Below are 13,760 nucleotides of genomic sequence, written 5' to 3' on the forward strand. Positions count from 1 at the left end.
CATTGGACTGTTATGTGCTTAGAGATGAAGCTTAGTATACTAAGACACTTAGGCCTTTGTAATGCTGTTGCAGCATGGATCAGAACACATGATGTATTGTTCCAATATATGCTAATTTAAAACTTGTGTAATTCAATACTTCATTACTGCTAATACATTTAGTCCATTCACCCATAATAGGATTTAACCTAAATGTGCATGTATCTTATCTGTACTATCTTATAGTAAAATTCACTTACTCCTGTAGGGATCCAGTCTCTGTGGTGGCTGGTTCTCTCTGGGTCTCTGCACAGGAACTCGTACTGACTCTTTAAAGCCATAGTTGTTCGAGGGTCCAGTAAAGTCAGGGCCATTCAAAGGACCTTCAGAGCCTTCATAATAGGTATCTCCTCCCCAATGTCCATAGTTACTCCAATAAGTTGGTACATAGAGTCCATCAGGAGAGGCATCTGGACCATACTCAAAGCCTGGGGTTTCCCGCAGACTGTCTGAGCTCCTCTGAGGCAGGTTACACAGCATTGCAAAATCCTCTACATGGAGAGTTTATGAGTTACAGTTTAATTATGTGTTACTTATTGATTTATTATTTTTTAATACATCCCTGCATCTAACAACAAAGTATGATAGCAATCAATGATTCTGTTCTAGTTCTACTAGCATTAGGATAATTTCCATGGAGACAACAAAACACTTCTTTAAGTTGCTCTGGAGAAGTGTATCTACTAAATGTAAATATATTTGACAGGACTTTTATCAATAGGTTGTGTTACTATGAAACTGCTTTACAGGTATGAAATTAGTTTTATGTACACACCAGTAAATTTGTCAGGGCAGAAGGCACAGTGCGAACCCCAGGCAACACCATAGAGACAGCAGCACTCTGTGTAGGTGGTCCATATACCAATCATAGGAGAAGAACACGTGCTGTCGTGTTTCAGCTCCTTCCAGCAGGTGTGTGTGTGAACACCATCATCCACCACATGAACATCTACAGGCAAAAGGAATGACAAAGTAAATTAGAAATAAATACAGAAAAATGGAGCAGAGGGTATTGACAACTACTAAGAGCATTAGAAAATGCATTTGCACTTATTTGAAATATTTCAAACAGTAGGTGCGGTTGCAATTGGCAGTTCCAAGGCAGTTTATATATTAGGCAGCCTCTGATATATGCATCTGCATAGTGGAGCTCAGGAGTGCCTCACCCTCTGTGCTGTTGACAGAAATGCAACGACGCTGTGTGTTGTCCAGGATTAGTGGAGGGCTGCAGAAACAGTTGAAGGAGCCGTCTGTGTTCACACATGTTCCATGTTCACACAGATTCTCCTCCTTACATTCATCATAGTCTGAGACACAAGCACAGAAAATATGCTTACAACACTGTCCACACAGTCAAGCACTTACATTTTATTCCATGCACTTAAAAAGTTATTTTCAACATTTAAGGTATTAGATCATTAGGACATATTTCAGATTATTTCCAGTACGAAAAGATACATACAGTCGCTGTTTGTAAAGAAACATGACACTTAGCATATTAATGCAGGCACCACTGCTTAATGTACTAGGCCCATTTCTGTTCTCAAAATCATGTCAAGGTCTAGGAAATATGGCATTCCATCTTGAAGTATGTAGATATATTCATGACTGCGGTCTGATTTAAATCACATATTAAAAATGTTAGCAAGACTTCATTCTTTCACCTTGGCATTGGTGTTTTTCTATACTGCAAGACTCTAAGATGTTGACTCATGCCTTTGTTATGTCTTGTTTACAGTATTGTAATGTTCTGTTTACTGAAATACCTTAAAAGGACCATAGACTACAACTTCTTTAAGAATGACTCAGGAAAAGAAAATATTTTATACCTATTTTAGCCCTGTTGAATTCTAGGCCTACCTAGAATGTAAGTTATAAAAGTAGTTTCAATAATCACTTTAGAGTGTATGATGGAAAGAATATTATTCTTCATCAGGTATAACACAAATTACTGGGTTGTTCAACAACTCCACAAATAAAATGAGACATCAAAGATTTGTCTCTGCACTTAGATATTCATCAGGAGACCAGTTTTTTACAGCTGAAAATAATATATTCCCTCCCTTAAGCTTTAAAGTTCATGAAAAGTTCAGGTTGATCTTAATTTGCATTATTTTTATTGCAACATCATTTTGTTTATTTCCAGAAACTTGTAAAGTATTTTGAAGTACATTTTAATGTTTGCAAAGCACTTTATAAACTGTGTTCAGGCAAATGCACCCACACTTACCAACACACTCCATACGGATGCTGTCATAGTAATAGCCATCGTGACACAAGCAGGAGTATGAGGAGTACAAGTTTAAGCAATGACCATTTTTACAAATCTCTGAGCCAAACATCTCACACTCGTCTGCATCTGAGGGCAAGAACAATTAACTCGCCTTATAAACACACAGTGGAAAACTTGTTCTTCCTAACAAAAAAGGAATATCAAAATCAAACTGGCCAAACAATATAAAATCAAACTGACCAAAGCAATGTAAACTATGTCTCCTGACATAAACATGCACTGACACAATAAAAGCTTTTAAAGCTTGGCATAAATAAGACAATATTAGCTTTACAGGAACATGAAGTAAAGAAAAAAACCAAAGCCATACGTATCTGCCCCACCTGTAAGCACACAGATTACATCAAAGTTGCTTATAAACAAAAAGCATCATGTGTACCTTGGAGCTGGAGCTGAGTAAAACCTTGGACTGAGGAGATTACCGAGAGAATGCCAGAGCCATGTGGGCAAAGCCAGTCGTATTCCACTGAGGACAAATCAAAGTGAACACAAAATGACTACAATATAGACAAATTAGAACATTTAATGGAAGTATAGACCAGCGAGTTTTAATGTGTGGCAAAAACAAAACAAACAAACAAATCCTTGGTTAGATGAAAGTGAACTGGAAATATTCCATCATAATTGGTGTCCTCTTTGCTGTACCTTGTCCTTTCTGTGGGCAGGGGTGGATCTCACAATCGTCTCCCCAGCCAGCCCCGACGGTACAGCAGCATTCCTGCTTCGTGACATTGCGGGAAAGAACGTTTTCACACAGGTTAGCGTCGTTTAGGTTGTAGTAGCACTCCTTTCTCTGGTCCTCATCAAAGACAGCTGGGCGAGCAGCAGAGAGCTCAGGTCCTGTTGAGACTGATGTGATTCCTACATATAACACACAAAAGTAAATCAAAAAAAAAAAAAAGAGAGAGGGCAACAATTGCAATAATCTTGGAAAGCACTTTATGAGCAGACCAGTAATCCATATCTCACACCTGAGGTAAACAGCCTGAAATGTAAAACTGTGGGATACAGGAGAACAGCTCATGGGGACCTGGAAGCATTTCACAATGCTGTAATGTTTACTAGTTAATTCCAGCACAGCTTGACATGACCTGATCACTGTATCATGGACTCTAGCCATACCTAAACAACAGGCTCAGTCAAAACCTCTGGTAAAGTTAGCAATCCATATCTTTTTCACTTATTTGATTTACACATGTCACAACACTTACCAGACCACAATGTACAAGGGATTTAGAATATTTTAGGTTTTCTGTAAATATCTTACACGTGAATATACAACAGAGACACCACAAGGACAGACCAAGTTCATAAGGTTACTTCCTTTCTTTTCCAAATTGCACTGCATGTCAGTAATATGTTTATGCTCAAGGCTGTTAGTGGTCAAAAAAATGTTTCCACATATGCACTGCCAATAGCTATACCTTATCCTTGTTTGTCTTGGACCAGAATTAACTTTACTGAAACTTGTCTTAACAGGCTGTCAGTTTCATTCAGAAGATGGAATATTAAAGATGCATTACTGAATTTTCCCCTTTTCTAACTAATTCAAATAAATGTGAAATATATAGAACATAATAATAAAACAATTTTTTAGCAACGGCATCAGCACATGTATTAGGTGCCTAGAAAACCCCCCATCTCTGTCTGTCTGGCTAAGACGTGCATATGTGCTTTCCCAAAATGGAAACAATTATTATATGAGAAGAGGATGAAGTTGGACACAGAATTAGCCAAGTTCCACCTGGATAGGTATTTAAATAGATCATTACGTAGACAACTAGCTAAATAAAGTAATGCTTTGAGTGAACCACCTTCAAAGAGGTATATTGTTGGTCAAACTCCCTTGTAGCCATTGACTGTACATACTGGACGACAGTGGGTAAAAAATTAAGCCACTAAGTGTCTAATGCTCTCTAGTGGCTGGCTGCAGTTCAACTTTTAACCTTGCCCATTCCCACTCGACATTAAATATATTGAGCCAAGGACACACTACACGACTTTCAAAGTCATCGGCTCGCTCTACTGTTCCCACTACACAACTCTGGATAGATAGATAGATAGATAGATAGATAGATAGATAGATAGATAGATAGATAGATAGATAGATAGATAGATAGATAGATAGATAGATAGATAGATAGATAGATAGATAGATAGATAGATAGATAGATAGATAGATCCTCTATCTGCCCCTTTTGTAGATATTTCAGATTTATATATATATATATATATATATATATATATATATATAGAGAGAGAGAGAGAGAGAGAGATAGATAGATAGATAGAGAGAGAGAAAGAGAGAGAGAATGCCGTATGCATGTAGCACGGATGCTAGCTATTTAACTAAATTGCTAACTAACACAGGCAGTGATTCATAAACTCATAGGTGTTCATTACAAAGAAATATTGGACAGTGAATACACTCGATCATTTTCAGCAGCAATTCATTATGGGCTAAATTCTAAGTGTTTATAGGTTTATAATTTCACTATCAAAAAGTTAAATTTTGTAGTGGGAAACATCAGATATCAAGGTAAAATGCTGACATGATCACGTCCCCTAAACACGGGAATTTGTTGATGAAAAGTGATTCTGGCCAAATGCCACTAATTCAGTTCTTTGCCAGCATTGCAGCCTATCTTGGTTTCTGTCTACAAGCACTCCCATCCTGAGATAATAGCTACCAACTTTTGCTAACAATGTATTAAATAATAATGTCTTATTAATAAACAGCCTACCTCATCGCTTGAAAGTAAAGTCATGTCAACTTTGTTAATGCTATAAAACTAATTTAAATAGACACCATAGATCTTGGAGGCATGCTTTGTGTTGGGTGAGAATGGAAGGTGCATCCAAAGAGTAATAAAAATCACCTAAAGTTCACCTACTTAACTGCTAGAGGTGGTCTTTCTTGCCCCTTAACTAATGTTCCTTTAAATCAGTAAAAGATACCCTAGGTGCTTTTACAGTTTTTTCATGTATTTGTGCTAAAGCAACACAGGAATTCCACTTATTTCAAATTGTATTCTCCTGCTGTGCAAGTTGCATCAATTTTGTTTTAAGGTATTTTAACTATAGACAACACAAAGATTTGGATATATGCGCATGTGTGTGTGCATTTGTGTTTTCTTACCTGGTAAGTTAATGGAACGGGGTCTGCACTGGTTAGTGATGGGGTCAAATTCCTCATCCTCACTGGGGCAGAGGCACAAGAAACTTCCTTCCACATTCTCACACAGAGCCTCACCACACAGAGCAGTACTCCTCTCACACTCATTTATATCTGCCATTTCAGGAAGGCACACACACACACACACACACACTGTAAATTGTGTTGTTTATGTTTTTGATGCATCACAAGTACATTTAGGTTAAGCATTTCCTTCACCATACCAATGCAGCCTTGGCCCTCAGGGGGGTTGGTGTATCCTTGGTCACACTGACAGCGGTAAGATCCATCTGTGTTCTCACAGTAGCCATGCTTGCCACAGATTGTCTCGTCCTCACACTCATTAATATCTAAGTAGGAAAGCAACACCAGACAGAAAGGAAGATTAAAAACTGTATCAGCAGAGAAGAAGCATTTGTGGACAGATGGGATTGGTGCTGGTATGCTGCCAGAACAGTTCAGAGGTGTGTTAATACACAGTCTGCGGCATCATTTAATATTAAGTCTGTTAATAACTAGATTATCTTCCTTGGTAATCAATGCCACTCTCCCAAAACAACATTGTTTGCAGATCTCCTAAAGTGAATATAAAGTCAGGTTAAAAATGTATCAAATGCAACTAGGCAATTTTAAAATACCTGCAATGTTCATTTTATTGTGTTATATCATTATTTTAGTCGGATAAAATTTTCAGACTGGATAAACAGGAGACCTGTGACCAGATGAAAAGTGATTATTTTGCTCTTTTGGCTCCCTGTCTATGCACTAGTGGAACATGCATCTGGAAAACTTCAGCCTGGAACAAAGATGCTGCCTGCTCTCTGAACAGACCTGGGAGGTCATATTATATAACTGTGTGGGGCCTTCAGTTTTCTCTTAACCAATGTTTTATAATGAAAAAAATGAACTGAAAACTTTCATGTCCCACATTTGGCAGGCTTTGAGTAATGCTCCAACCCAGAACTATTCTTTGTATGAATCATTGTAGGTCGATTTTGGAACAGTGCGTGGAGTCAGTAGAGTTAGTGTTGCATTGATGCTTTCTCAGAAAACTGGGTGTAGAGGCAGTTTTTGATAAGTTCAGATTTGCCTTGTCATTGAGTCTTTGGTCAGGGTTTAGCTAAGTCTAAACATGAATAATCCCCTTTAAGAATATTGACACTTTAAAATTTCTAGCATAGTGTCAGAGGAAGATTCCTCTTGTCTTGAGCAATTTTTCAGAGGCTATAAAGGATGAATGACTAATATGGTAAGGCTGAACCATTAAAAAGCACACAGTAGGATCCAAACTCCATTCTTTTAGACATACCAGAAGGATTGTATCTTTTTTGCCTTGTAGAAAGCCAGTATAAGGGATAACCACAAGTTTGGCAATCAGCCTCAAAAGCTTTAAATTATGTAACAACACAACAATAAATCAAAGCCACGCTGCCTGAGCTCAGAGAGCACACCTTTTACTGTGTGTATACTGCACATGGCTAAATACCATGAAAGACTGGGACTAATGCTTTCCATTTCATTGTTTAACATTTGTTAGCAATTTCACCTTGAAATGGGGTTATGCAATAACTGAAGTTCTCGAGAAAGACTATGCCTGAAACCTCTTCCTTCTAGCTAATATCTTCCCTATTCCCCACTACTGTTCCCTGTGAGGTTCTTTTGCACTGCTGCCACCTCTTCATTTCCTCCAAAACCCCTACGCTCCACTCTTAGATCTTTGGCAAGGGGTCTACCCTTCTAGCGCAAAGCAGAAGCCGCCCAGAACTGCAGCCCTCCTGTTCTCCGGGTTCTTTCCCTTTTCTACATTCACTCCTCAGACTTTAATTGATTAACAAAAAGCATGGTCTTCACTTTCAAATACATAATTGGATTGTAGTGAGCCAAGCCAGAACATGACATATAAAGAGAAAAAAAGTCTGATTATAACTGACAGGAAAAAAAAGCACAACAAAAAACAGTGCAGTGTTTTTACACCTCAGTCACCAGTGACTGCTTTTCATGGGTCATGTGATTAATCTCAGGCTAACGTAAACCTTAGTGTTCACCTCGGCCAGTGTTTAAATCGATTTCCATCAGAAACCATTAGTGTGCTGTTATCAGTAGGGTTATTACAGCAGAAGCATGAAATGTGAAGCAGACAATCACACAGAATGCACAGTGTGCTGCATGGTCTTTTAAAAGAAGAGTACTTTATAATTATATACAGAACGGTAGAGGTGGTGTTACTAATCAACACACTAATAAAATCTGATGTAACCCACAATAGCCTAATAAAAGAGAAACTGCTCTTGGCAAATAGCATGCTGGAAATTTTCATTACAAAACGTATTGAGGGATTTGATGAGCTAAAATGATTGGAGAGAACATTTCCTAAAAAGCACACAAAACAGGAACAGCAGAGGCACCCTCCTGCTCCCTTGAGCTGCTCTGGCCTGTGGCTGACCTACCAGGACAGGAGCCAAATGGCTGGAAAGCAATGAGACACTCGGCGGTCAGGGAATACTACAGCAGCACCAGAACTACTTCGGCCTTCATAAACCTGCAAGAGAGTGTGAACATGATACCTCACTGTCCTCTTGAGTTCTCAAAGTGCACACGTGTTTGCTGATACATTATGTGGATCCATGCTCTTTCTCATGCATATGCAAACATGCACAACAATAATAAATCCACAGTCTAGTCGCTGAATCCTCAGGGTGGGTTAACAGAAATTCTAGCCCAAAACTGACAAGAAGCCATTAATATCTGTGTAATGCATTTCCTCGTGTGTTAGCAGCTTAAGTAGGCTTGTGAACAACATGTCTAGTGGTCAGCTGTGAGACCCCAGTAAAAGGTAACAGGAGAGTTCAGCTGTTACATCAAATAATCAGAGAAACATTTTTCTCTTCACCACTTTAAGAGAAAAAAAAACAGAACTTCCCATCCTGTAAACTACACAATAGCATCAGACTATCAGATATCATGGCAAAAGGAGTGAAGTCAAAGCCAAAATTGTTACAACTGGTCTTTCACAGACAAGAAAGAATGATACAAAATAGTACAATTATGACTGCCAGAAAATAAGGACAAAAGGTACCATCACTAACAGTTGACCACAGGCTTATGCATTATAAGTTTATTATAATCTACCGAGGAAATAATCTGTTCTACGAAATCAGGAGGAGGTGAACATTTCCAATGTTATTTACTATATACTGGAGACCCCCACAATGGTACAGTGTTTGTGTGCATTACACTTAGAACACATTAGTGAACTATCATACTACAAAAATATACTGATGTGCAAACATGCTGATGGTATGGTAGGACACGGTGGGGTTCATATGGCAGGACATGGTGGGGACTGTATGGCAGAGCATATCTTTTACACATTAATGGTTCCCCTATATCTTTCTGTTGTACCTCATACACACCCTGATGTCTTATGATCAATTCAACAACAATGGTCAAACAGAGCCAAAGACAAACCTCTGTCTCCACTGGAGACCAGAGAGAAAACATATCTACACCCTTCCAGTCTGTTAAACAAACAATCAAATTACATGCTTCCATAATTACACAAGTACATACTAAATAGCTGATGATTTTTTTTTTTTAGAAGTGGATGAAAATGTTTCCCAGTGTAAATGGGTGGAATGGGAGTCCTCTGCTCTATTGCTTTATTGGGATGATGGATGCACCTTGCTTGCTATTCCCAAGATTAAGTTGAACAAGTAAGCATTGTCTAGGGGTCTGTGCTGGAGAGCTGGCTTTAGCCAGTCAGAACACAATGTGCCCTATGGGTGAAAGTCTGAGCGGTTATTTACAGAGGCTGGCCAAGGTGAGAGCAGACTGCCAAATATGAACTCTCACAACAAACAAACATATCAGAATGCTGGAGAATAATTCAGAAGTTCAAACTGATGATTATCTGCTGGAGTTGACTTTCAGTGCTCATGGTATGCGCCATCAAAAATGACTAATGGACAGTTACGAAATCCAACAAAAAGACTGGTACAAATCTGGGAAGGACACAACCAGAAGGGCTTGGCACTCGGACAGGGTCCAGCTGTCATGGCTCCCAAAACAATGCTGTGAATTCACAGGGCTTGTTGCTAATGTAGAAATCAATGGTGTTAGGTATTTTTTAAAAAGAGCTCCAAATCTCCAACTGGGAGCTAAAACAGGCCATAGTTGAAGACATAATTCAATGTTCACCCTTTTATTCCCCAGTGCTGTCTCTCACACAGGGACAGGTGTTGGCCTTCACAGAAAGTAATGCCTCAGGAGAAACAAGGCAAAAGCAATGTCACTGTTTATTCAATTTTAAGGAATGTCTCAAAACCTTTGATATAAACTGCAAAAACCAATAAGACTTCAAAGTCAAACCACATTTTAAAAAGCTAAATCTTGATGAGATTGTGAAAACATTACATGCTTCTTTACTTTTTCAAACATTTGTGTTTGAAAACTTATAAACTGTGGAAAGCTTGGCTATTTGTTGGTAAATATAAAAATGTAGTGTAACAAATGACATATGAATAGTCATATAGTCATATGAACAATATCTGCAATCATATATATGTCAATGAAGACCTCATACCCACAGAGGAAACTACAGAATGTTGTGAAATGAGAAGACAGCACACATGTTCACCGAGTTAGCTAACAATCCTGGAAGAGAGATGCCAATGGCAAAAAAGTTGAATGCACTAAGTGTTGCGGGCAGTGCAGAAGCCCTGCCATGTGTGAGACTGCATCTTTTGCCAACAGACCAGATGCCCCACGGCTCTGAGAGAGAGCGAGAGAACACAGGGTTCTGGCCGAGGCTGGTCCACACACAGAGTGTGGGACTACAGCACTCATGTTATTCTGTGTACCAGCCAAACCTAACCCTGGCTGCAGCACTAGCCTGTAGGTGATCCTGAGAAGGCTGCTTCGAATGACAAAGAGCTGTCTGTGCACAAAACCACTTGTCAGAACTGTTTCCTCCCATGTCTTTTTCCTGCATGAGAGGAATGAGTACACCTGATGCCGTTTGATACACTCGAGCCTCAGTAGGTCTGTGTATGTGTGTGTTTGTGTGAAAATTATATTAGTGTCATCACATGGGTAGGATGGGGGTGACTGAGACAGTGTGTAGTCAAAGACAGTATAGACAAAACAGAGGAATATACATTTTAGAGAATCTCCCAAGTATTTTGTCAGCATTCATTTTTGAAGTCCTTCCATGAAATCAGTACAATTCTGCAGGATAATTCTGAAGGTTATTTATGTAATGGGATTATGGACACTCACCACAGTCTTTGTTATCCTCTCCATAGAAGCCTGACTGGCAGCCCACGAAGCAACGGTATGAACCCAGTGTGTTCTCACAGTTCCATGCCCCACATGCATCACTATACTCCTTACACTCATCTAGATCTACACACACACACACACACACACACACACACACACACACACACAAAGATAGCAACTGCGGTTAAATTTGGGCTTTTAAACTTCTCACTTGGAGCGCTATTCTACAGCTATGCAAATCAGAAATAGACAGACTCACCCTCACAGTCTCTGGAGTCTGTAGAGAACTTATACCCCGAGTCACATAGACACTTGTACGAGCCTTCTGTGTTCATGCATTCCCCATTTGAACATGTCGTTGCTTCTGCACACTCATCCACATCTAACACAGGGAGAGGTCAAGGAGACAGGGGTGGTGGAGAGAGAAGGAGAAAGATTAATGTACAAAGAAAGAACTTCTTTTCTGAATATGATAGAGCCGTTAGTGGTAATGGCTCTGTGGTTAAGGCTCCATGCTGTGTAGCTGGAGAGCTGCTGTCTCAGTCATAGACGCACTAGATCCACTGCTGTCAAACAGCTTGATGAACTGAATGTCAATAATGATAAAAACAGGAAGATGCCTTAGTATAAATCATAGCGTTAAGGAAAATGATTCGTGTCATATGTTGAGTAGATGAACTGCACACATTAACACAGATTGATAATACACTCTATACATTGAAATGTAAGTAGTTTACATGTATGGATCACATCCAAAGAAAAATATAAGTCATGCTGTTTTCCAGTGTTACAGTGCCAAAGATACTACACCCACCAAGCATGCAACAAGAAAAATAAGTAATTATGATATCCTGAGCTCATGGGCTAGGAAATTCATGAACTCATCGAATAAAAAAATTATAATGACAGCTACATGCTTGATTAAACAAAGACAGAAGAGTAAAGTTACATTACCACATAACCTAGAAGTCACTTAACTTAGTCATTCATGAGGCAGCAAAGTATGACATTACTTAAAGACCACCGTTTATTTCACAAAAGCCTGATTAAGAGAACAAACAGAGCATATCTTTTAAGAATTAATCACTGTGTGCAGCATAAAAATATAAAGCAGCATAAAATGGCAAAAAAAAAAAAAAGACATACACTGCATGATTTATGCATTACCAAAGCTACTTGCTATTTAACTACAAGAACCAAAACAGTTCATTTAAAATCAAAGACTACACGTTTTATCTAGATTACTGAATTGTCTAATAGCAATAAGACAAGGCTACTGGACATGTGGTATAATCCAGAAGATGTTTCACAATTCACCAGAAGGGAAGTTTCCTCACTTACAAATTTCCCCATCATTCATAAATCTATCGCTCACAAATTCCTCATCACTTATATCAACAAATAAAGCCCCTTGGCTAAGAGTCAAATCAATGTATTTATATTTTTCATTTCCTTAAGAATTACAGGGCCACAAGTTATGCTTGAAGGGAGTAATAATTTTTTTGTTCTCTCAGTACAATATACAAATTAGATCCCGTGTGCTTTGGTATTGTGTCAACTAGACTTTAAGGCTATACATACACATGTACAGCATGCAATCTGTATATTCATTTACACTAAAATAGTTGTAAAGTGTCACATAAACAAACAAACTGCTATTGCTTCGCTATACCAGACTAAGTGGTTGTGAAAATATGTGCGTGTGTATACACAGAGATATGAACATGCACATAAAAGTACACAAACAGACCCGCGCCCAGACCCGCACCCAGACCACGTCATCCCTCACGTCTCACTAGTGACTTGGCGTCACTGACTGCATATACACGGATACCTAAGCAGATGGAGGAAAATACGCTCACTCTGATTTACAGCATAATTAGACCCCAATATTTTCTGTGGCGCTGGGCCAGAGGTGTGTGTGTGTGTGTGTGTGTGTGTGTGTGTGTGTGTGTGCACTTATGTGTAGGTTTAATGGCACTGCACAACATTAGGAATATTGGATGAAGTTTGCTTGCCATAATTTAGGAATGAGTTGGGGTTAATTTTGGCCAGCATGAATATAAGGTACAAGTCTGGTCAAGAAGTTATTTTTGTGAACACCTACATACCCGTACTAAACTCCACCCCCCCCCCCCCCCCCCCGTATAGCTGTAGAAGAAATCAATATATTCTACTGTAATCGACTGTTTACTATATTAATTCACATTTCTTTATAACGTTTGCACAGTTTGTATTCTAACTGCAGCTGCCTCAATAATTCATACTTCTCACTGATTTCTTATAGGTGCTTTCTTGATGCCTTCCACGTATAGTAAGAAGGTCATCTAAATTCCTCAGGCTACAGTAAAAGTTATGCTTGGTGCTAATCCTTCTGCTGTATCCAGCATGTGGGGTCGGGTTTTTCTCATTGGGAGTGGTGTGAGATGTTGTTGGGTCAGAGACATGGCAGTGTTTAGAGGATGAGGACTCTCCATACTTTGACAAAATATTGATGTCTCACTGTGGCCCACTAGCAACAAAAAGTTCTGATCCTTTAGTACTCCCTCTGTGTCCCTGCTTGTCTCTTTCTCTCTGTCTGTCTCTCTCTCTCTCTTTCTGCCACACTATTCTCCTTGTTTCATCAAACACCAGTCTCTTCTTGTGTATTATTCAATTTTCCCCTTGTTCCATTCCATTTTTAGTGTTGTCCTCTTCTTATCAAAACATTTTCTGCATGCTGTTTCAAACATTACATACTCCCTGCATGCCCTCTTCTCATCTCTCCTTCTAATATTTTATCTTGATTGTGTAGTGATTTCACAAAGACTTTGGTGAAGTCTGTTGGCCGCCGTTTGTGCAGTAGATATGCTTGGCTTGTCTCCACAGCAAGGTTGTTTCACCAAGCAGGGTGTGGCTTACATACAAGCTCTGCAACCTTGAATGAGAGCCCTGGCCTTAACGTTGCCCAGAGTCTCTCTGCACGCAGTCATT

The 13,760-nt window shown here is 39.1% G+C and overlaps 1 protein-coding gene across 5 annotated transcripts in view; it reads right to left on the minus strand.

Annotated features, from left to right (window-relative positions):
• Positions 1-13,760, minus strand: part of LOC113580675 (latent-transforming growth factor beta-binding protein 2) — an 82,657-nt gene that overhangs the window by 2,643 nt on the left and 66,254 nt on the right. For all 5 annotated transcript variants that reach the window (XM_081721190.1, XM_035532709.2, XM_035532708.2 and 2 more), the window contains 10 exons: positions 11,047-11,169; positions 10,785-10,910; positions 5,732-5,857; positions 5,472-5,621; positions 2,978-3,193; positions 2,712-2,798; positions 2,270-2,398; positions 1,206-1,346; positions 815-988; positions 240-530 (listed from right to left, as the gene is read on the minus strand). In XM_081721190.1, the coding sequence (XP_081577316.1) occupies positions 240-530; positions 815-988; positions 1,206-1,346; positions 2,270-2,398; positions 2,712-2,798; positions 2,978-3,193; positions 5,472-5,621; positions 5,732-5,857; positions 10,785-10,910; positions 11,047-11,169 (1,563 nt within the window). The remainder of the gene's footprint in view (positions 1-239; positions 531-814; positions 989-1,205; positions 1,347-2,269; positions 2,399-2,711; positions 2,799-2,977; positions 3,194-5,471; positions 5,622-5,731; positions 5,858-10,784; positions 10,911-11,046; positions 11,170-13,760) is intronic.

This window comes from Electrophorus electricus, chromosome 10 (genome assembly GCF_041902795.1).
Source record: "Electrophorus electricus isolate QZ-2024a chromosome 10, ASM4190279v1, whole genome shotgun sequence".
NCBI classification, from domain to species: domain Eukaryota; kingdom Metazoa; phylum Chordata; class Actinopteri; order Gymnotiformes; family Gymnotidae; genus Electrophorus; species Electrophorus electricus.